The 25,090-nt window shown below is 41.3% G+C and overlaps 1 protein-coding gene across 2 annotated transcripts in view; it reads left to right on the top strand.

The window, feature by feature from the left end:
• Ube2w (ubiquitin conjugating enzyme E2 W) overlaps window positions 1-25,090 on the top strand; it is a 56,084-nt gene that overhangs the window by 8,453 nt on the left and 22,541 nt on the right. For both annotated transcript variants that reach the window (XM_060385815.1, XM_060385816.1), the window contains exons 2-3: window positions 12,596-12,687; window positions 16,230-16,332. In XM_060385815.1, coding sequence (XP_060241798.1) covers window positions 12,596-12,687; window positions 16,230-16,332 — 195 coding nt within the window. The remainder of the gene's footprint in view (window positions 1-12,595; window positions 12,688-16,229; window positions 16,333-25,090) is intronic.

Raw genomic sequence — 25,090 nt, forward strand, 5'->3', positions numbered from 1 at the left:
AGTGATAGAGAGATTCCTAAGGAGCCCGAGTTTTAGAGTCTGAATGCAGGCAATTTCTTGGTCAATGTAGAAGCTCTCCAAGCCTCGCTTACCTAGTCTTTTTCCTTGGGACAGGTTCTCATGTGCTGATCCACTGTGTGGTTGACAATGAACCCGAACTGGTGATCTTCCTGTCACTGTCTCTTGAATATAACTGAATTTACAGGGATGGCCCCTCAGGCTCTGTTTATACACTGCTGGACTTTGAATGCATGCTGGGCAAGCAGTCTAGCAACTGAGCTGTGTACCTAATCCTCTTGGGGGTTTTTGGAGTTTCCTTAAGGGGCATGATTGTTGTAGTTCATTGGTCACTGATGATCACGTCCACCTTTTAGCCTCTACCTAGAGGTTGGGAGGGTGGGCCTCAAACTCCTAACTGTATCATTGCCTTGATTGCAGCCTTCATTGATTAGTCTTCCTCCTTAGGATAGCTTGGAGCCTCCAGTTCACATGTAAGTTACACTAACATGTAAGAAGAATCCAAGGGTTTTAGGAATTATGTTCCACACACTGTGTAACATGATCTAATACAGCTATCTCTTGGTGTCTACGTGGGGATAGGAGCTCAATTCAGGATACCTGTAGTGTGTGTGTGTGTGTGTGTGTGTGTGTGTGGTTTTTTCACGATAGGGTTTCTCTGTGTAGCCCTGGCTGTTCTGGAACTCGAACTGTAGACCAGGCTGGCCTCAAACTTACAGACATTTGCCTGCTTCTGCCTCCTGAGTGCTGGGATTAAACGTGTATACCATTACTGCTCAGCTAGCATACCAAAATTCTTTGATGATTAAATCCTTTGTAAGTCATCATAACATTTTTATATACTATATGCAGATTATGTAAGTGTGCCAGTATTTTATGTACTGGGTGGCCTAGGCTAGTTTCAAACTTTCTGTCCCCCTCGACTAAGCTTCCCAACTGCTAAAACTTATCTCTTTAAATCACCTCTTGCTTACTTAAGCTTAATTCAGTATAATGGTGTGTGACAGTATACTACATTTCTTTGTGAATAATAACAAAAATATGTTCAGTACAGAAGTAGCCCCCTCCTTCATCCACCCACTACCCCCTCATACACAGGATCACACTCTCTAGCTCAGACCGGCCTTGAACTCATTCTAACCTAGGCCAGCCATTCCTCCTGCCTCTGCCTCCACCTCCTCACACCTGGCTTATCCTCCCCGCTAAATGTTTTGGATCCAAAGTTGGATAAATCTGAAAATATGGAACCTTCTAATGTGGAACCCTTAGATACTGAAAGACAAATATAAAGTATGTAAGTCACAGTACCACACTGAGGAACTGCTTTTTCCAGGGCAGTTGCCCTATTTTATATTTTTATAAGCAGTTTATATACATTCTGGCTAATAGTAGCATGTGTGTTTATCTTATTATATAGTGGCATCTCGTTGTGATTTTTAAATTTATATTTATCGGTGATTAATGATGTTGAACATTTTGTATTGGCGTTTGTATGGTTTCTTTGAAGAAGTATGTGTTCAAATCCGTTTTCCATTTGAGAAATTAAGTTGTGTTTATTGTCCAGTTGTAGAAGGTTTTATTAAATTGTTTATTTACTTATCATAATTTTTTTTAGACAAGTTCTTATTCTGTAGCCCTGGCCAGCCTGGAACTTGCTGTGTAGACTAGGGTTGCCTGGAACTCAGAGATTCCTGTTTTTCTTCTTCTGTTGGTGTTTTGCCTGCATGTATGTCTGTGTGAGAGGGTTGGATCTTCTAAAATTAGAATTACAGACACCTATAAGCTGTGATGTGGGTGCTGGGAATTAAACTGGAAGAGCAGCCAGTGCTCTTGATCAATGAGCCATCACTCTTGCCCCTGGCTTCCTCCTCTTAAGAAGTGCATGGATTAAAGCTGGGTGGTGGTGTAACCTTTAATCCCAGCAGCTAGGAGGTAAAGACAGGCCAATCTATTGAGTTCAAGACTAGCCTGGTCTTCTGGGAGTTCCAGGACAGCTAAGGCTACATGGAAGAAGCCATGTTGCAACTAAAAATGAACTCCTGGGGTTAGAGGTGTGGGCTACCACCCTGGACTTTATTTTTAGTTATGTCTGTGCATGTGTGTCTGTGTGGGGGTGTGTGCATATGAGTGCCCTTGATGGAGGCCTGAAGAGGGCATCTTGGATCCTTTGGAGCTGGAGTTACAGGCCACGTGAGTCACCTGATGTGGTGCTTAAGACCCAAACTAGAGTCCTCAGCAAGCACGCCATTTCTCCAGCCCTGTAAGAGTTTGTACACATGTAGACCAGGCTGGCCTGTAAACACACAGCAGCCTGCCCTGGCTCACAAGGGCTGGGATTAGAGGTGATTTGCCACCACTCCACCTACATCTATATTTTCTAAGACTAGAATTGTACTCATGCATTTAGGTCTTTGGGTTAATGTAAAGTTCCTTTTGAATATGGTGTAGGATGTATTGAGTATTTACACAGCAGCTTATTTTCGTTTTGAAGTCGTCCACACTGAAAGTTCGTCAGGTTTGATGGTGTCAAGCCGGTAAGTGGAGAGCCACTGCAGAGAATTTATATTGTAGCCCTACTAGAAAGTTGACTTTTATCCTAACAGACTATTACTAAGACTCCATGTATTTCTGTGTTAGTCTTCATTTTAATTAAAAAAGGTACACTGGCATTAGACTTTAAAAAATGCCACAGGACAGATATCTTACAGAGTGAGTGTTCTGGTTATAAACTTAACCTTTTTTGTTTGTTTAAACTGTAGTTACATTTTATAAAGGACTCCATAAAATCTGACTTCAGTCGTGCAAATAAAATGTAGGAATTAAGCCTACTTTGTGCTACACTAAGGAGAATCATAAGGAAATTGGGTATGCTGGACTTTGGGAGCCGGATGATGCTGGGTCCTCGTTCTTACAGATTCTGTATTTGAATCCACCTACTTGTTTAAATTTATCTGAAGCCCTGAATCAATTCTGAAAGTGTTTGGGGATCACATTTGCAGTGAAGGTGTGTTCCCCTAAGCACACACTGAAGGTCAAACAAGGCACTGTTCTGCTGACAGCAAGCATCCTTTCTGGGGTCCATTTGGTGCCCTGTGTTTCGCAGTTTTGTGCTTTTGTTGATGATTTCTCTGTTTAAAATTAGCTGCAAGCCTATTATTAAAGTGCTATTTAGGGGTCTTGAGTTCATGCATGCTATCATGTGCCTTAGAGAAAATGCTTGTGTCAGATAAGATTCACTCAAGCATAAATTACAGTGCTGTGGCTGCGAGTTTGATGTTAATGAATTAACAATGTATAGTAAATGAGCGACATGTATTTATTTAGTTATTGTGTGTTGCGCTGGGTATTCAGTGTAGGGCCTCCTGTGTGCTAGGCAAGGGCTCTGCTGATGAACTGTATGTTCAACCCAGTAAGGGATCTTTAAAGAGAAACTCGTAAGAATGAGGTTTATTAGTGGTTGACTGATGCACTAGAGCACAAGAGAATTCTGTCCCCTCTAGAGCAGCGAGTTCCGTATTCACCAACTCAGTGTTTGCTAAGATACAAACTACAGTGAATACTGCAAATTGACTGTCTTAGGTTTCAGGCCGTCTTTGAGTTGGAAGTGTAAGCCAGGTTAGAGCTGGCAAAAATGTGCTATTGCAGCCAAGTTCCTTGTTTTCACTTTCTCCTGAAGTTTAGTGACTTCTCTCTGCTGTGTTTGGTTTTGTTTTTCAAGTTGGCCCACACAATTCAAACCAGCTGCTTTCAACTTTGACCTCATATTGAAGTCAGCTGGAAAACTGACAAGTCCCCAGATTATGAGTCAATTGCCCTGGCATGCATTTTGGAATTTTCTCTTGACTCCTTAGGTAATTCTTTTTTCTTCTTCTTAAAAAGATTTATTACTATTTTATGTGCCTGGGTGTTTTGCCTGCCTGTGTGTCTGCGCCCTACTTGTGTACATTGCCTGAGATGTCCAGAGGAGGGCATTGGATCTCCTGGAACTGGAGTTACAGACAGCTGTGAGCTGCCTCGTTGGTGCTGGGGGTGGAATCCAGGTCCCGTGGAAGAGCAGCCCTCTCTCCAGCCCCTCCTTAGTTAGTTCTAACATGCAGCCTCAGTTAAACATGTGTCTTTACATTACCACATAGGGATTTTAGATGAACAACTTATAAACTGGATTAGTTATAATACAATTTGTTGTTGTTTCCAATGTAGCGTTCAGGAGACCTAAAACATTTCTAAGTTTAATCTTCTGGAGGATATTTAAGAATCAGATTTAAAACTATAGAAATATTTATGTATTTCTTGTTTTTCTACATAATTACAGTTCTATCAAAGAACTATATTTCTCATCTATAATAAAACATTAATAATCTTACAAATTTTCTCAAAATTTCTTGTTTAATGGCCATTTTTCTGTGAGCAGACACAATTCTGCAAAGAAACTTCATTGTGGAGCAGAATTAGAGTATCAAGTATGCTCAGATTGACATGGTTTGCTATAGCTGTTAGGAATTCATTCTTAACAATTGTGTGTGCCTAGAAGAATTTATAAGGTATTTATTTTAAAAGCTGTACTTAGATTTTTGTTTTGCTTTTTAAAACAAGGTTTCTCCGTATAGTCCTGGTTGTTTTGCAACTTGCTCTGTAGACCAGGCTGGCCTCAAACTCAGAGATCCCCCTGCCTCTGCCTCCTGAGTCCTGGGATTACAGGTGTGTGCCACCACCACCCAAGTATGGTATTTATTTTATTTAATTTGGCTCTCCCCCCCACTCCCCACCATGTGTCTATGTTTGCCATGTGTATGCAGGTGCCTGGGAAGGCCAGTAGAGACTTCAGATCCCATGGAGCCAGAGTTACAACCAAATTGTGAGCTGCCCAACAGGGCTACTAGGAACCAAAGTGGACCCTCTGGAAAACCAGCAAGTACTCGCTGCTGACCCATGACTCTTGTTTCTTGGGTTTTTGTGCAGTGTAGCTCAGACTGGCCTAGAACTCACTATGTGGGAGAACTTCTGTTGTCTTCACCTTCCAAGGACTGGGACCGCTATGCCTGGCCATACGTTATCTTAAAAAATGCATCACTTTGTAATGTATGCTTTTTTCTACTCATAACCACCCTCTTCTTCTTCCTCTTCTTACCCCCTTCCCCCCCACCCCCCCCCCCCCGTATGCACCTAGGTCTGTGAGGCCATGCACTTGGGTATTGGCTACTAGTAGTCACATCAGCAGAGGAGTGTGACTTTCCCCTTCTCAGCAGCCATCGACTGCTGGGGTTTGGGTCCTTGTGTACCTCTCTTCTGTCCATTCTGGAATTTTGACTGCCTGGGTCTTGGTTAGGTCTTGGTCAGCACTCATAGCTCTTGTGAGTTTGTGAGTATAACAACCACGTCAAGGCGGAAGACAGGATTTCCCAGCATATCTCCTCATTCTCTGGCTTTTACATTTGTTTTCTTCTCTTCTGCATGATGTTCCAGGGCCTTGAGGGAAAGGAATTGATGTACATATCCCATTTAGGGCTGAGCAACACAATCAACTCTTTCTCAGCGCTTTGACCAGTTCCGGGTCTCTGTATTAATTGTTGCCCTCTGCAAAGCCAAGTATCTCTGACCAGGGTTGTGAGTGGCACAGTTGCAGATGGCACAACGGCTGAGTTGGAAGGTGAGGTTCTTGGGTCCCTCTGCCTGGCAGGTCCGTGATGTATGTGTGTTGAGGAGTGGAGAGGGAGTCATTGGTCTCTGCAGCCTCAGTGTTCCTGGGATTTTGGCTTGGGGAAGGGAAAGTTGTCATTTTCCTTATACATTTGCACTCCTCTGCAGCCTCCCTTGCAATTTCTTGGTCTATTTACTCTTTTTGAGACAGGGTTTCATTCTGTAGTCTTGGCTGTCCTAGACTTGCTTTGTAGACCAGGCTGGCCTTGAACTCACAGCAGTCCACCTGGACTCAACTTTGTGGACCAGGCTGGCCTCACTCACAGAGATCCACCTACTTCTGCTTCTCAAGTGCTGGGATTACATGCGTGCATCGTACTCAAGATAATTCTTTTTTTTTTTTTTTTTTTTAGATTTATTTATTTATTAGTTATAGAGTATTCTACCTGTGTGTGAGCCAGCAGGCCAGAAGAGGGCATCAGATCTCATTATAGATGGTTATGAGCCACCATGTGGTTGCTGGGAATTAAACTTGGGACCTTTGGAAGAACAGCCAGTGCTTTTAACCTCTGAGCTAACTCTCCACCCCCTAAAGATAATTTTTAAAATTGGAAAATAGTGTCATTCTGCTCATTTTTTAACTTTTTATTGATTCTTTTTGAATTTCATATTATGTACCCCAAATCCACTATCTCCCCATCCCTCCATATCTGTCCTCTGCCTTTGCAAACCCCCAAAAGGAAAAAAATAAAGTAAAAAGGAACCCAAAACAAAAACCAAAAAACAAACAAAATCTTGCTGTTGAAGCTGCAGTCAGTGTCTCACACTTTTGCCCGAACAGCTTTACTTGCAAATGTTCATTGCAATGAGTCATTAGTCTGGTTCCTGGCCTCTGGCTTCTGCCACACCATCAGTACTGGATCCTTACTGGGACGCCTCTCAGATATCCTGTTGTTGCCCTGTATCATGGAGATCCTGCAGCTTTGGTTCTGCAGGACTGGTCCCTTCACTCACGCTAGCACCTCATCGATGGGGTAGATGTTAGGGTGGGCCTGGATCTGGGCCTGGGTGGTAGCTGAATTGGTCAGCTCTCCTGCACCTGTGCCACCAGGACCAGCTTTCCTGCTTTGCCCAGGTGAGGGTCAGGACAGGCTCTCCCATGCTCATGCCACCAGAGCCATCTTTCCAGCACTGACCCTTGATAGTTGGGGCTAGCTCTCCCACACCGATGCCCTCGCCCTCAGTGTGCTCCATGCCTACCCCACCAGGGCCAGTTCTACTGTGCTGCCCAGGGGAGATGTAAAGGCTGCTTTCCCAAGTGCCGCAGCTGGTGAGGAGCAGGGACAACTCTGCTGCACTCATGCCCTCGGGTCTGGTTCACCCAAGCCCATGCCACCAGGGCCACCGCTACCGAGGCACAGCTGGTGGCGGGGAGAGCCACCTCTGTCCTGCCTTCAGACGTCAACATGGCCCCAGACAGCAGCCCAGACCAGGGACATCCACATGGTGATAACATGGGCCCAGACTTAGCCCTCAGTGGAAGTGTGGGCTGGGACATCACCATGGCCTCGGGTGCCAGCACAGGCTCCTCACATCAGGCTGTTCCTCACTACCCTCAAGTCTCCAGTGTGCACACAGCCATTCTGCTTCTCTTCTCTCCCATCTCTCCACCATATGTTTGCTCACCTTAGTGGCGCCTGGCCCTCTGGATAGCCCTTACTCTGCCAGGACTGCATGGCGGCGTTGGGGGGTGGGGGCTAGAGGAGTCCTGGCTGTTCTCCACCTCTGCTCATAATTTCACTTTAGAGACAGTTCCTGTTGTCTAATAGGCTTATTTGTTTGTTTGTTTTATTTCACTTTTATGTGTGTGAAGTTTTGCTTTTCTGTGTAGCTCTGTACCATGTGCACACCAGGTGCCCACTGAAGGACCTGGACGTCTGGATGCTGTGAGTCTCCCTGTGGGTGCTGGGAATTGAACCCAGGTCTTCTGTAAGAACAAGTACTTAGACTTGCTGAGTCACCCCTCCAGCCCCTGTTTATTTTTCTGAGACAGAGCCTCATTATGTAGCCCTGGCTGTACTAGAACTCCCTACATAGATCAGGCTAACCTCAAACTCAGAGACCCACCTGCCTGTACCTTCCTGAGTACTAGGATCAAAGGTGTGAACCCACTGTATCCTGTGTATTTTTATGTAAATTTTAAACATTTCAGTTTTAATTTTGTGTGAAGTAAGTATCAGTAGATGTGCTTTTCTTCATTTCTCACTTTTTTTTGAGACAGGGTTTCTCTGCAGCCTTGGCTGTTCTGAAACTCACTCTGGGGGCCAGGCTCACAGAGATCTGCCTCCCTCTGACTCCATAGGGCTGGGATTGAAGGTGTGTGCCACCGTGGCTGGCTGAGATGTGCTTTACTTTATGTGCTGTATTTTCTCCTTCCTCCCATTATTGGTTGTGTTGTTGTAAAAATGCTGTGTTGAGGTTTGGTTGAAGTCAACACTGTAAAAGACAGACTGTTCCTGGATTTCAGGGTTACTGTATTTATTTTGTTGTTGTTTTCTAGAGTTACCCAGGATATCCACAGTGCTGGAAATGGAAGCCATCTTAGCCCTTGACACAGTCTGGCTTTCAGTATATAGCTGTTTTCTCCTGTACCTTTTGGGCATGGAAAAGTATTTAACCCCACCCCTCTCCTTCACGAGGGTCTATAGCCAGGCTGGCCTCAGGCAGTCCTCTGACCTCAGTTCCAGTAAGTTTTGTACTTACAGGTCCCCATTGTGCTGCTTACTATTGGGAGCTGCACCTGTCAGATTTCTCACTTTCTGGATCCTTTTCAGGTTGTTGAAAGTGCTATTTTAAAGAATGAAAATGGTTGTTTTGGGCGTTCCCTTTCCTTAAAGAGGAAAACATAACAAATAACAGAAGTTAAGGTCTGTAGAAAATGAACCCAGAGTTCAGTTGAGAGAAAGTTTTTCGTCTGTGTTGTTTGGATAGTGTTATTTTAGTGCTAGGCTATTACTGAAAATCATTTCTAAATATTAGAATACTAGCTGGTCATGGTGACACACACCTCCACGTGTAAAGCCAGCAAGGGAAGGCAGGAAGAGCCAGTGTTCAAGGTCATTCTTGGCTCCAAAACAAGTTCTAGGGAGGCCTGGATTACATGCAACCCTGCCTGAAAAAAAGGGGGGATATGAATACGGTTGTAAGTGTAATCCTGTTGTTGTGTAGGGGGTTCTTTTTTTCTCCTGTCCTGTGGTTTACTTTCCACCCTCAGTGTCAGTTAGATGAAATTGGAGAAAGTTTTGTTGGTATTTTACAGTACTGGGAATTGAACTCAGGGCCTCACTAATACTACATGAACTATTCACTGCCAGTCTTTTAATCTTCCTTTTACCTACTACATTATTCTCATAAATTACCTCCCTACCACAGTTTACTCCTCCCTGTGTCCACACTCTTTTTTTTTTTTTTTTTTTTTTAAGATAGGGTCTTAATATGTCACCCTGGCTGGCTTAGAATTAGCCGTGTAGACCAGGCTGTAAACTCAGGAGATCTACCTCTCAGTTAGTGAGATTAAAGGCATAGGCCACCTTAGCTAGCTGCTCCTTCATTTTGAATGTATTCTTTCTCTTGTTTGCATTGCTCTTTTCCTTCAGTGAGAATTCCTACTCTTTAGCTGCCCAACAGAAACAACCATAACAACAAAAGACACTTTTTCAAGTTTTAGTGAGATAAAACTTTTACAAGATATGATACCTGTTTTTTTTTTTTAAACATCAGTACACATACTTATTTGTTCTCTTTTTTAAAGGTTTGTTTATTTTATGTATACAAGTGCTCTGTTTTCATGCACACCAGAAGAGGGCACCAGATTTCACTCTAGATAGTCATGAGCCACCATGTGGTTGTGGGAATTGAACTCAGAACCTCTTGAAGAGCAGCCAGTGCTCTTAACTGCTGAGCCATCTCTCCAACCCTGCCCACCTGTTCTTTAATCATTCCATTTTTGTAAACCATATAGAATACTTTGTTTTACATCGTTTACTGTCAGTTTTGACAATTGTTGTGTTATTGTTACCATTGTCAATTCAGAACTTCGTCCTGGTTTTGTGCCTTAGAGCTAACACATGTTGGTACACACGAAAGATGAATTAATGGAGCTCTAGAGAGATGGCTCAGGCGTTGAGTACTGACTGATCTTTCAGAGGACCAGAATTAGGATCCCAGAACCCACTTCTGGTAGTTCACAAGTGCCTGTAACTCTAGCTCCAGGAAATCCAGCATCTTCTGGCCTCTGTGTTCACCAGCATGTACATCTGCACACACACAGCAGACAAATGTACAAACAAATGAGTCTTTAGAAAAATGAATTAGGGGGTAGAGAGATGGCTCTGTTCTTCCAGAGGTCCTGAGTGCAATTCCCAGCACCCACATGGTGGCTTACAACCATCTATACTGGAAGTTGATGCCCTCTTTTGGCATGTAGGTATATATGCAGAAAGAGCACTAATATACATAAAGTAAATAAATAAAATCTTTAAAAAGTGAGGTAATGTAAAAATGGAGCCACTTTAGAAATGAGAGAGCTTTTTTTAAATTGCAGTGAAAAAAATGCATAGTTTAGAACTGGGAATATTTTTCTTGATGTAGTCTTGAGTCTTCTAAAATAGTAATGTATATGCTGAATAACTATAGGTTATTGAAGGACCCCTTATACCACTGTGTTAAACAGAAAAATCTCAAGCTAATATCGAAGCACATAATATTGGGAAAAATTAACAGAAACCAAAGGGGCAAAGACTGTAGTAAAAATGTAGTCTAATATAGCACTGTGGTTAGACACAGACCTGTCTGCTTTTCCCTCAGTGAAAATGGGGTGTTTATAACTTTTCCAGGCTTCACAAATTACTGACAGTAAATATATCACAATTAAAAAAAAAAAAAACAAAACAAGACAAAAACAAGAGCATCAGGCTGTCAGAGTGCATTAGATGAGTTTATGACCCTTACCAATACCACAGCAGTTGCCATCAGTGGATCCGGCCACACGCAGTAAGCACGGTGAGGAGCACGGTGCTAGGCTCCAGAAAGAGCTCTTCTGCATTCATTTTTAACAGCTGATGCTTGAAAAATCTTAGTCTGCGTATTTATCAACTGCTCTCCTTTCCTGATTATGCCAGGGCTGCTTTTAGTGCATTCACATTTGTCTTGTCACTATGAGCTTATGTTTGCATGGGCATTGGAACAGGCTCATTCGGTCACCACATCTTTACTCTTCTCTAGTAAAGTCCTCTAGATGTGGAGGACTTCCACAGTGCTCTTCTCAAAATGAGGTCACTGAAGTAGGGTGTCTCTGAGATATGCCAGGGAGGGTTCCATTATTTGAACTCTCTTTCTCTCCCTCTCCCATTCTCTGTGCTGTTTTCTCCTTCCCTCCCTCTGCCCTTCCTCCCCTTTGTCTTTGAAGATAGTATCTCACTCTGTAGTCCAGGCTGATTGCAAATTTGTTAGTCTGCTTCAGGTTCCTGAGTTCTGGAATGGAGTGACTGTGACCATTTAAGAAACCATTTGCTAGTTATAAATATTTGTGTTTGTTCTTTTACTCCAAGGATTAGGTGTTAGGGGCTAGAGGGGTGGCTCAGCGGTTACACATGTTGTAGAGCACCTGGTTCATTTCCCGGCACCAACATGGTGGCTCACGATCATCTCTAACTACAGTTCCCAGGGCACTGGATGCCCTCTTCTGACATCCGAGTGCACTGGGCATGCATGATGATATTGGTATACATACATGTAGGCATACACATAAATTCATACACATAAAATAAAACAACAACAAAAAAAAATCCCCAAAGACTTAGAAATTAAACAGCCAGGGAGACGGCTCTGTGGGGAAAGGTGCTTGGTCAGCCAGCCTTGACGACCTGAGTTCAGTCCCCGAGACCCCACATGGTGGAAGGAGAAACGACCCCCCCCCCCACGTGTCCTCTGACTGTTATATGTGCAGTCACACATACATTTAAATACATAGTAAGTAATGCCGGGCTGGAGAGATGGGTCTTCCAGAGGAGCAGAGTTAGGACTCCAGATAAAATCATGAAGTGTGATTTAAAAGGCTCTGTATGATGTTGCATACAGTTGTAACATTAGTTATGGTTTTTTGTGGTGTGAGGATTAAGCTCAGAGCCTCGTACCTGCCAGCTGAAAACTCGGAACACAGAACACAGGTTACACTGTCAGTTGCCCTGTGGCTTCTGCCCTGCCCTGTATACACCGAGAAGGAACGTCTGCTGATGGTAACTGGGGGAGGAGACGAACACTGGAGTCGTCCAGGTAAAAGGTACAAAACAGAAAGCCATTTAGAAACTTAGTGTGTGAAGAAAACAAAAACAAAAACAGCCTTATTCTATTGTACGATGAAAAGTGTTTGTGAAAATAGCCTTTAAGAGAGTGAATCGTATTCAGATGATCCTATTTAAGAAGATAAATACAGAATTAGGTTACAAGTTGAATTGAAGTTGTTTTTCAGAAGGCTTTTATGGAATGAGTTACGTTCATAATTTCCCTGGAAAGCTTATCTGTCGCCATGGCTACAGAGTAGAGTGTTTGTTACTGGAAAGCAGCAGAGGAAGAATGCTGAGCAGTAGGTCTTTAGCCCACGCGGCAGCCCTGCGCCCTCAGTGGCAGGCACAGCTGGGAAGCTGTGGACGGCGGTACCTGGCCGCCCTTCAGAACCGCCTTACCGCAGCACCGTGGGAAAACACCGACCTGCCTTTGAATTGTGGGGCTGAGCTTAGTTGAAGGACTAACCGGAAACATTACGTAGAGATCCGAGGACCTTGTAAAGAAAGAGGTTCAAGCACTGGGAGGAAATTTAATCACACCGATTTTAGACAGGATGGAAGAAAGATGTTAAGTGTAAACTATTGATATTTTCTAGAAACGACTACAAAAAGAACTGTTGGCGTTGCAAAATGATCCACCTCCTGGAATGACTTTAAACGAAAAGAGCGTTCAAAACTCAATTACGCAGTGAGTATTTGATTTTTAAAGGCCTTCTTGCTTGTGCTGTACAAGTATGTACTCACTTTTAAAAAAGTTATTTTTGTATTTCATTGCCTTCAGTTACATCATTAGGTAAATATAGGAAAAAGATTTTATTCCATATATTTGTGTATTTGTTTCTTTAACCTTACTGTGCTGCCATAGGTTTATTGTCACATAATTTGTAAAGCTTCCTTTTTTTCTTAAAACAGTGCTTGTGTCTCTCTTGTCCCTTATTACTATGTTTTTATTTTTGGTGTAGCTTGGGACTAGCCTTCGTCTCCAGCACACTGGCAGTACAGCCAGGTATGTGCCACCATATGGCTCTGTGCTGCACATGCGCTCTGCATCCAGACTGCAGCCCAGGAAACCCTTCAAGAACTATGAATACCATACTGTAGACACAGTCAGTAAAATAGCCCGTGCTGTGCTAAAGAAAGAACAAAGCTGGGAAGAGAGTTACCTGGCACAAATTGTACTTTTTTTTTTTTTTTTAAAGCATCTCTAGTTGTAAGGATAAATTAGAAACTGTGTCACTGATAGGGAAGGGTGACACAGTGAAATGCTGTCCCTATAGTCTGTAGTCAGTTTGTAAGGTAGAAATTTTGTTTAGTCATATATTGCAATTATCTTTGAAAATTGTGTAGAAAGGCTTTATTGGCTGAGTGCAGTTCTACCTACCTGTAGTCCTGGCCAGGTTGAGGTAGGAGAATGAGCCCGAAAGTTCAGGACCACTCAGGGCCACATGGTGAAATCTGAAGAACAGCCCATGCCCCAAGGAAAGACGGCATTAGCATGCTGCTTGTCTTCGACCGTAGAACCCATCTCTTCTGTGGGTCAGCATATATACACCTATTTCTTTATTAGAAACCAGAATGTGTGAAAAAACAAATTCAATTCATTACGTTTTAAAAAGGAGGAATGGTTACAGAGTGGAGACTCATTAGAGAAAGGTATGTTTGCTTCTGGAATTACATCCGAGGCATATGCTCATGATTGGAACCTAAGGACTTGATGGTTCAAATTTGTATGATTTGGGCTGGTGAGATGGCTCAGCTGCTAAGGGTGTTTGCTGCTAAGTCTGATGATCTTTGGAACCCACATAAAGATGGAAGGTGAGAACCAACTGCACAGAGTTGTCCACTGATCATCACCCATGCCATGGCATGCGTACCCATACCCACACACAGTAGACACCGCACTAATTATGAATAAAGCAAAAAATTATATAATTTAAGCGTGCACATAATAAAAAGTACTCTATATCTCGTCATCAGTGATGTAGTAAACTGCAAAACCGTAAGAATAAAATACACCCCCCCCCCCCGAATGTAGCCGTGGCTATTCCTAGTCTCTTTTTAAATTCAGTAAGCATATATTACTTTTTTAATTAGCAAAGATTAAAAGTTTATTGCACATAGTATTAGGAATCATGTCTTTGACCTGTTTCGTGCAAATATTGCATGATTAATGATGTTTGCCTTGCTGTCATTTAAAAACTCTGCTTTGTTATGTCATGAGTAAATTGGTTGTGTTTGCCAGTGGTAAAGAAATTGAAGGAGCACCAGGAAATTCTGTTTCCTTGCATTGCCACCCTGCATAGTACATGTGCACAGCTGGGAGAAAAATGGATTTTGAAGCGGAAAAAAAAGACCTAGTTTTGGTTTTGCTTTTTTTTTTTTTTTTTTTAAATAAGAGCGAGCATGCATGTGTGCGTGTGTGTGTGTGTGTGTGTTTGTGTGTGAGTATAGAGCTGGGTATGGAACCCAGGCCTGTTAGCATCCTGTGCAAGGGCTCTATCACTGATCTGTATGCCCTCACAGATTTTTTGCTTTTTATACAGTTTTGTGTTTTGTTTAATTTACTGTGTACCACCTCTGAGGGTAGAAATGTGTGAGGTATTTTTTTTTCCTTTAAACATAGGTACTATCATTTCCCTCTCCCTTCTATATCCTTCTATATCGAAGGTACTCAGCATACATTCCGAAAATGAATTGTCATGTTTTTTAAGGGTTTCTGTACTTTAATTGGTTTCTTTCATAGACTAAGCCCAGCCCATGTTATTATTTTATACATTCCTAGTTCCATACCACATGAGACATGAGTAGAACCTTATCCCAATATTCTCTGTCTTCTCTGCTCTTCCTGGACATCTATCTATCTGGATAGAAGAGTGGATGATACTGGCTGGCAGTACTGGGTATCAAATTCAGGGCCTTGATGAGTGCTCTACTGCTGAGGTGCAGCCTCAATCCACGTTTTCCTATATTTAAAATCAGAATGTTTTTGTGCCTGAGAAGCTTGAGGTTAAAGGATTTGGCCAGCTACAGTAACCTAATGTGACAGCTGTAATTCAATAGTCGTTCCCAGTGACTTTCATTCAAGTCTAAACGCTGCCTTATCTTTGCTGTTTTTATTTTCTATTTCCTTTTCTAAAGGCTAGCATTGGTTACAGAATATTAACAAAAACATTTATGTTCCTGACAGTTAAACCTGAAGACAAAACTAGCTTACATAAATGCCGTAGAAATCTGTGTGTGCGACATTAAAGTGTCAAAAGTGAGCTAGCAGGGAAAGGCAGTAGAAAGCCTTGCTTGTAACCTTGCCTTGCTTGTAACCTTCCAAGTATATGGATGGGGTTCAATTTAGCTTCCCTTCTTTAGAATGCTGATAAGAGATAGGTTTCTCAGCTACAGTCCTCTGTAGCCTTTGTTGATAGCACTTTCTCCCATTGCTTCTAATACAGGAAGGTGACTAATGAGCTTGATACTGTCTGAGAAGTTCTCAGGAATTGTAGCAAGTAGTCTTTGGAAAGAAAAATAAGATGGTGTGATCTGAAGGGAAGAGCACATTATAGACTGATATTAGCAGACTTTGGAGTTTTTATTTGTTTGTAGTTTGTTTCAGACCTGGGTTACAAGCCTGACTCTGACCTTGACGTAATTTCTTTAATCTGGATAGGGAAGAGAGTGTTACTCTGGGGTTGGAGAGATAGCTCTTCAGTTAAGAGATGTGTTGCTCTTCCAGAGTGCCCTAGTTTATGCCCTGACCTTTGTGTCAGTGGTGGCTCACAACAGGCCGTTAACCCCAGCTTGAGGGGATGTGATGCCCTCTTCTGGCTTCCATGGGCACTAGCACACATATAGCATACATGCATAGGTCAAACAGACAACCAACCTTGCACTGAGGTTCAGAAAGATAGAAGCACAAGGTAGTAACCCGAGTTCAATCCCTGGAACCCACACAGAGGTGGAAGGAAAGGGTCAATTCCACAAAGCTATGTGTTTTGCTGTGGTTGTGCATGCCCCCCTCTCCCGTAATAATATTACTCAAACACATATAATATACACATAATAATAAATTTATAAAGTTCTCCACAAAGAGATCCTCAGTGTGAGAGTTGCTGGGTGAAGTGCACCGCTAGACTCCGCCCGGTGCCTGGCGTCTCATGATCTCTTTTTCCTTTTGCCCAATCCTTTTTACCTTGTTTCAAATTTGTTTCCTTACTGTTTTCCTTTCTCCTGTCCTAGGTGGATTGTAGACATGGAAGGTGCACCAGGAACCTTATACGAAGGGGAAAAATTTCAACTTCTCTTTAAATTTAGTAGTCGATACCCTTTTGACTCTCCTCAGGTAAATGCCTTGCATGTAATGTTTTATTGTAGTTTTACAGTATAGCAGATGCTAAGTTGGTTATTTTTGCCTAAGTAAAACCTATGTCAGAAAACCCCGTGGAAATATGTGGTTAGCCTTGTTTTCGCACTGATGTACGGAAGTCAAGATTTTATGAAGTTTATTGGTGCACAGGCTTTGTTGCTGCCAAGTGCTTCCCCGGGCTTCAGCTTCTCTGTCATCCATGGGTTTCAAGGGCAACAGAGAAAAGTTAGCATTTTTGTTGTAGTCTGTGTAACAGCCCTGGCTGTCCAGGTTGGCCCCGAACTCACAGAGATCCACCTGCCTCTGCCTCCTGAGTGCTGGGATTACAGGCCTGCACCACCACACCCTGCTGAAAAGGTAGCATTTTTAAAATAACTGTAGACACTCTTTCTAGGACAAGTGATCATGCTGGTAAAGATGCAAAGGCTCCTTTAGAAGGGCTTGTGTCTTTGGTTTTCAGCCTTCAGAAACAAGTGTGTTTACAGATGTTAAATACATGAAGTCAGCCTGAAGTTTGAGGCAAACATAGTTTAATTAGTGGTTTAATAATTAAGATTTATATTTATTTATTTATTATTTATTTTAGTTTATGTGTATTAGTGGTTTGCCTGCATGTATGTCTGTGTACCACATGTGTGTCTGATGCCCTCAGAGGTCAGAAGAGGGTTTTGAATTTCCTAGAACTGGAGTTATACGTGTTAGTGAGCAGCAATGTGGGTGCTGGGAATTGAACCTGGGCTTTCTGGAAGAACAAGTGCTCTTAACAGCTGAGCTCTCTCCAGCCCCAGGGAATGTTTTTAAGAGGTATTTAACTAGTAAATCATTAATTGGAGGTTAGAGGAGATTCTGGGATGATTTCCAGGTTCCTGACTTGGAAGATGATGAGTTACTAGAATTACTAGAATTACTTAGTCTTCACCGAATTAAAACAATGTATTTCATTTTGAAATACATTTTGAAATGTATGCATTTGAAATACATACGTGTATTTGAATACATATTTTGAAGCTTGAAGTTTATGAGATGTGTTGCTAAAATGTCACACTGCCAACCCTGTGTTATTGCTAACTAATGAGGTCTTCTGGAAAATGAACCCAGTACCTAAAATTTAACTTGGTATGTGATTAAAAATGTGCTGTTTTGAGCAAAGTCATATTTCATTGTTGTCTTCAACATAACATTCTGCATATAGCTTAAGTATTTTCTTTGCCACAAGAGAAAACAAAGGACTTGGTTATTGCGTTATGCTGTAAAGGAAATTGTACAAAGAGATAGGGCTAACTAGATACTTTATGGCATGTGAGCAGAAGGTTGTTAGGCCTCAAGGCTCAGTTGGGCATGTTCTAGAACTTTGAGGTGAAGGGACTCTGCTGTCACGACCTCTAGGCACCTGTGGACGGGTGGGATGCATAGCTGTCTGCCTTCCCACCAAGAATGGGTCTTCACTGTCTTTAACCTCTCTAGCCTTCGCAGAGTCATAGTGTGCTCTTCTCCCTGCTCCTTTGATTTTACTAACTTTATATTTGCTATTCAGCACTATCTTACTCTTTGATGTTAAGATACGTTAAACAGCTAACTCAGATCACTGCTGTGTGTGCATATCCTTCTAAAATTTCATAAGTCTTTTGGACTACAATTTTTCCTCCAGACAGTGTTCCTCTGTGTAGCTGTCTGTCCTGGAGCTTGCTCTGGCCTGGAGCTCACAGAGACCCAGCTCCCTGTGCCTCCTGAGTGCTGGGATTAAGAGAGCGCACCAACACTGACAATGCCCTGCTCACATTTCAGATTTACTACATCTAAACATAACCCGTTCCAGGAGTGAAATAGAATATATATATTTTATTTATGTTGGGTTTCTCTTCGCCTTCTGCATTGTTTTAAATTGTCTCCTTTCACTCACTGGTGTACAGCTTTTCAAATCCTTTTGCAGTCTCTCAGTCAGCCCATTCCTTTCTTATCTTACTATCTGGGCTATAGCACAAGGTGTTAGCTTTCACCTGGGTTGTCTCAGTAGTTATTATTTCAGTAGTTTCTATTTGTATTCCATACCTTTCCGCAGTTAGATTTCTTGCTAAGCATATTCACTATCTGTATATGTATATTTTTAAACTGTATGTTTAAGAATTCTCTTTTGCAATGTTGGAGATCAAACCTTGTGCTTGTTTCATTTCAGTCCTTCACTCTTTATGGCACACATGGGCCACCCACATGCCCTCCTGTACCCCTACTCCATTTTTCCCTTCCTTAGCAAAACCTGCAGGTAATTATTTTCAACAGGATCAAGTCTTTACTTTGGCTATCAAGTCATTTTATGGACGTGTTAAAACTTAACCATTTCTTGCACAGATTACCTCCCTTCATTCTACCATATGTTAATGCTTATATATTATATTTCATAATTTAACTTCCTTTTTTATTTTTTATTTTTTTATCAGTTACATTTTATTAACATAATATAACTTCCATTCTGATTCTATCACCTAATAGCTCTTAATAAAGTAGTTATGAGACATAGAGTCAAGGGTTTTTTTTTTGTTTTGTTTTTGTTTTAAAGTGAAATAACTAAAGCTTGTAGAAAGGTCTTATTAATGGTTTGATTACTTGTTAGAGCAATCAGGAGTCAAAACCAAGTCATTTCTCTCCTCTCTGCTATGTTGCCAAGTAGATACATTACTAGCATGGAAAAAGTATCTGCTCGTCCTTATAGTGATCTCTAGGAAAGAAAAAAAATTATATAAGGAATCTGAAAGGCCTTAGAGCAATTATTCCCATTCTTTTGAAATGCTAGTATTCTTTTCTAAGAACTTATTTATAGTGTATTCATGTTGTAGAAGTTCTACATTCTAATTCATATTGGTTAAGAAAATGACAACTACTCTAAGAGTAGGGATTTTAAAAAATTATTAAAATTATTTCATTAATCACATCATCTGTATGGCTTTAAAGTAAATGTAACGGATCTAACAATCAAGACTTGTGTACATGTAAATTGCAAGATTTTTTTCCAATAACTGAACCTTTCTAGGTGTTCACTATGCTGGGAAAGTGGTTGAAATATTCCTTTAAGGTCAATTCCCCAAATACAGGGAGGGTATTTTGAGGAAACAGAGGAATTGGCAGTTATTAGATACCAGTTTTTCATCTTCCTACAAATTAAGCAACACTGAATGTATGACACCTTAGAAAAATAAAATTTTTGGAGGGTCCCTGAATCATTGTGAAATGCCCACTATTGAATCTGTGATGTATACAGGCCATCCCATCTCTGTGTGGCTTGATGTGTTTTCTTCTTATTCATGATTAGTTTCTCACATTATATGCCATTTTGCTGTGAAAAGCTGCCTGCCTAAATAATAATGTTTGGCTTGAGCTATTGATCTTAAGAAGAAAAAAGTACTATTTTTCAGTTACTATAGAAGCAGAGGTGAAGCACTGTCTCACCATCATTTCCACTGATACGCAGTTAAGGTCAGCCTTTTTACCCAGGAAGTGCCTTTCTGTGTAAATGCTGTATTTATGATAACTTGTAGGTTATGGCTGTCTAATTTACTGTGTCTTTAGCATTTAACCTGTGCCAAACACTTACCTTTATACCAAGAAATAGAAGAGAATATAGAGACTAAAAAGACAGTAAGTTGCCTCTAATGGACTTCTTATCTGGATAAGTCAGCATTTCCTTACTTGTTTTCTGTTAAGGATAACTCACCTGTCTGTTAAGGATTGAATATATAAGATGGACTCAGATCTGTATGGCTCCTATTGCAAATTTTCCTTGGGGCAGTATATGCTTGTGGCACTAGTACTCAGGTTGAATATTACTTGAGCAGAGAGTTCTAGACTAACCTAGGCAACAAAACAAGACCCTGTCTCAAAAAAGCAAAATAAAAAGCTGGCAAGATAGTTTTGGAAGGAGAGTGTTGCTATATAGACACGAGGACCCGATTTTAATCTCCAGCATCAGATAAAAGCCAAATGTAGCAGTGCCCACCTGTGACCTCTAACTCGGGGGAAGCAGAGACAGGATGGTCCCTGAGATTGCTGACCAGGCAGCTGAGTTGAATCAGGGAGTGCCAAGTTGAGTATGATGCCCTTCCTCAAAAAAAAAAGAAAAAAAAAAAAAAAAAAAGTGGAGCGTGAACACCTGATATCCTCCATATGTTTACATAGACATATAATCCAAACCAATAATTTTGTTTAACTTGAAAAAGGAAAACAACACAAGAATTTCATGACAGGAGCAACAACAAAATTCCCTTTCATGTAGAGTTTACGTTCTTTTGGGGAAGACATGTAAGCAATAAATAAGCTAGTGCAGGAGAGAGGTGGGGCAAGGAGGGCATGCTCAGTAGAGTTCATGCTTAGCTGCTCAAGAAGTGAGACCAAAGGTTGACAGATGGGGACCTCCTGAAAGCACAAAGCCTCTTCAGAGCAAAGCAAGCAGTGCATCAGGCGAAGAGACAGCGTATAGAGAGGGAGACAATGTGTGCACGCTGTGCTTTTGATAGAATGTAATAGCGATGTAGAAAGCATAGAGATACAGAAACACCTCAAACTATATAATAAGAAATGAGGGGGCTGGAGAGATGGCTCAGAGGTTAAGAGCAATGACTGCTCTTCCAGAGGTCCTGAGTTCAATTTCCATCTGTAATGAGATCTGGTGCTCTCTTCTGGCATGCAGGTGTACATGCAGACAGAACATTGTATACATAGTAAATAAATCCTAAAAAAAAAAGAAAGAAATTAGATAGTCCAATCAGATGGAATGCAAATTGCTAGTAAAGGTTAGGAAAAGTGTTCAGTTTCTCTAACCATTAGAGAAATGCGAATCAAAACTACATTGAGATTCCATCTTATCTCAGTCAGTTTTCATTCATTAAAAAACAAAAACAAACAAACAAAACAAAAGCTTGTGAGGATATGGACAAGAGAGAACCTTTTAGGTATATTTGTAGCCCAGATGTTTGCTCTAGTGAAATGGAATTTTTTTGAGCAGGGCTATGGAATCATATCTAAAATGAAAAGAGACTTAGCCGGTTGGAGACCAGGTTGGAGATGGGGTTAACCTGCAGCAGCAGGTGCTAGTGGAGGGTAGGGAAGGTGAACACAATCTGCTCCTGTTTTAGAGGTTGCATCAGTAGACAGGAGTGATGGTAGAGTGATAGGCATTTGAATAAAGGAGTCAAAACTCCATGAAGGACAATGAAATGCGTTGAAACAAAATGGAAAGCAGTAGCTAATTTAGAGTCAGTCAAGGAGGCAGAGGAAAACCTACTTGAACTGGTTGAACTGGTCTTCAGAGGACACAAAGGGTTTATGTGAAATGTACAGGGCAGGGCATGAAAGGACCCAGCGTCTTAGATCTCGCCGCATATGCTCTTGTACATCTGTGCTTAAATAAACCAAAGGGCTGTAGATGTGAGCGTGGGAGTGCTTACGGTTTGATTAAAGAAGATTCTACAGTAGGAAGGACTTGGCTATTTATTTCACAGGCTTTGGGAGATGTGGTCAGACGGTCAACTGTAGAGTTCTCAAAGCTTAATATCTTGACCCTTGATGCTCTTTCGTTCTGCCTCTTTCGTTTTTTACGTTGGTTCTTCCCACCCTTCTAATGCCCACTACTTACGAACCCTCGTCAAAACAGTCTTTTTCAAGGAAACATCTGAGATACTGAGAGAGCTTTGTAAATGTTTTGGTGTACTAGCTTTAAACTTTTCAAGTGCATTTTTTGCTGAGAAGTTATTTTAGCACATAACAGTAGGGCAATGCTTGCTTTGGAGGTGGAGTCCCTGTCCCTTCAGTTCTGAAGCCGTACTCATGCTTTGGAAGAGACAGGGCAACAGGATGACCCAGCTTGTTGGGCTCCTTCCCACTGGTTTCTGATCCCTTCACCCAGACCCTCACTTTCTCTGCTCACTGCAGATCAGAGCGTGTTTGTTTGTACCCCCATCCTTTTGTAGACCTGCTCAGATGCTCTTTTTATATAGTCATGGTCCAGTTCCCCAGGTGTTCACGCTTTCTTAAAAAAAGAGAACACTAATATGCCAGAATGAATGAGGAGTGTTTACATTAATAAATGACAAAGGAATGGTTAACTTCCCAAACTTAGCTTCATTGTGTGTAAGAAGTTTGTCTATGGGGACTGGACAGACAATCCGCTTGTTAAGAGCACTGGCTGCTCTTCCACAGGGCCTGGGTTCCCCTCCTAGCACCCACATAGTTCACAACTGTCAGGAAATCCAGCTCTGCCGTCACAGGCAATGCTTGCATATGGTGTATAAGACATACATGCCGGCAAAACACCCATGCACAGAAAATAAAACTAAAAATTAATAAAAAAGAGGACCTCTGTTTTGAGGTATACTTAGAGCTACATAGTGATGATAATCATGAAAAAGTAGAAAAACTGTTATCATAGATGCTAATGATCTGTTTGAATGCTAAAGGAGAGATTGGAAACTCATGAAATTTCAATCCCGTCATTTTTATAATAATTTGTTTGAAATTATATTTACATCACATGCCCCTTTTTCCTCCCATCACTCCCTCGCATGCATCCCTTGGTCTCTTTCAAATTTGTGGCCTCTTTTTCATCATTCAGTCTGTCTGTCTATACCTATATGTCTGACTCTTTTTCTCTCACACACATATTTTTAAATACTACCTAATTCATCTGTATAATTTTACATGTATGTGTTTGTGATCTCTCTGGCCATTTTTGTTGGTTATTATAAGTCCTGACATTTATACTTCTAAAAAATTTTTTTATTAATTATTTATTACAATTTATTCACTTTGTATCCAGGATGTGGCCCTCCCTCAGGTCCTACCAATTCTTCCCTCCTTCCTTCTTCTCATATGCCCTTTTCCTAGTCTACTGATAGGGGAGGTCCTCCTCCCCTTCTGTCTGACCCTAGCCTATCAGGTTACTATTTATGTTTGAGACATGTTTTTGTCTCTCTCTCTTTCTCGTTCCTTAAAAACAACCAATTTGTCTGTATGTATGTGATCTCCCTAGCCACTTTTGTCAGTTATTATCAACCTTATTTATATCATATTCCATTTTTATGTTTCATTTACTTATTTTGATTGTTTGCAACATCCATCATGTATTCTAGGCCGGCTTATAAACTTGGCTTTGTAGCAAAGGACAATCTGGAGCATCTGGTCTTACTGTTTTTACCTCCCAAATGCTAGGATTGGGAGTGGCGACTCCCAGCTCTAGGTGTGTATAGGCCACCAGCATGGCTATGCTAATCACAAGAGAAAACCTTGCCTCATGTTATCTCTGACCGGAAGCCTCGGTAACTGTGTGGTAGGTAGACTTGATTTTATAATCACAGCTAGTGTTTGGTTGACTTTCTGGCTACCCCCTCTCTACCCTGATGCTAGAAACGGATTGATAATCTAGGGCTTATGCATTACAGGTGTAGGAGCACTGAGCTGCACTTCCTGCCTGTTTGGTTTGGTTCATTGTGTGCATACTGTCTGCACTTAGCTTGACATAAGTAACTTTTTTTTTCTAAGCTGCTCATGAAACACTGTTGTATCTTCTTTGTAAATAAGTATTGTAAAGTCTTTCATTATTGGGCCTGATGTTGAGAAATTCTTGAATTTTGTATATAAAAGTTACCTGAATTCCATTCCATCCCTCACTTCCTTAGTAGTAGTAATGCCAAGATTTAAACTGTAAACATGCTGAAGTATAGAGTTAAATGCCTAGTTGTAGTTGGTTTATATTGGATTATTGTAGAGATCAGCAGCTGTCAGATCAAATTGTTACGACTTGTCAAATTTGAGTAGTGAGTCAGACATAAGCAGCATATACCTGTAGTCCCAGAGACTTTTAGCGCTTCAGTAGGAGAAATGCCTGAGCCCAGGGGTTTGTGACAGCCTAGGGGACAGGAAGACTCTGTGCCTGCCCCCTCCACCCCAAACCTGAGAGGTGGTGGTTTTCATCATTCTGATGCCTCTGTTTGGATTGTAATAGGTACTACATTCGTGGTGCTCAAAAGTTAACCCAAGATTGGCCTCATTAAATTTTTAGACTGGATATGGACTAGGCATATATACAATTCCAAAATTGTCCCGAGTGTAGTTGTAGCATAGCTCTTACCTACTTTTAAAAATGAGCTACAGCAATAAGGAGGTGATTAAAACTACAGAGGCATTCTGGATGTCTTCTTATGCAGTCTTGGGATTCAAAGTTCTAATTCTACATCCTAGAGTTGGACCTTTACTTCCTCTCTGAAATACCATTTTCCTCGGTTGGGATTCTGCAGGAAGGGATATAGTTTTCAGTTAACTTTTAACAGTGTGATTGTATATCTGGTTTTTATCCAAGGCCAAATAAATTGAGTTCTAGTTTCAGATCAATTGTATTCAGTGGTCTTGTGTCCGTCCTAGATAGTTTATCAGCTACATGAGACTACCCCAATTTTATTTTTAAAAATCCGGAAACAACAGCATTTTGAGTTTCCAGTACTTGCTTGCCTGAGTTAAAACAACAGAAATGCCATTTTTCTTCTTTGATGTGTAGACTGGATAAAGATGGAAAACAATATGTGTTTAAATTTAGCCTTGGTTACGCTCCCATAATGGGTGGAGAACCAGAATGGCAGAGAATATACTGAAACTCTCCATGGAAATGGAAAAGACTTGGTAATGCCTTTTACATGAACAGACTGTTTTTATTTTTTTTTAAGTTGTTTTATTTCAGGAATTTACCTCTGGAAGG

This window comes from Meriones unguiculatus, chromosome 6 (assembly GCF_030254825.1).
Source record: "Meriones unguiculatus strain TT.TT164.6M chromosome 6, Bangor_MerUng_6.1, whole genome shotgun sequence".
NCBI classification, from domain to species: domain Eukaryota; kingdom Metazoa; phylum Chordata; class Mammalia; order Rodentia; family Muridae; genus Meriones; species Meriones unguiculatus.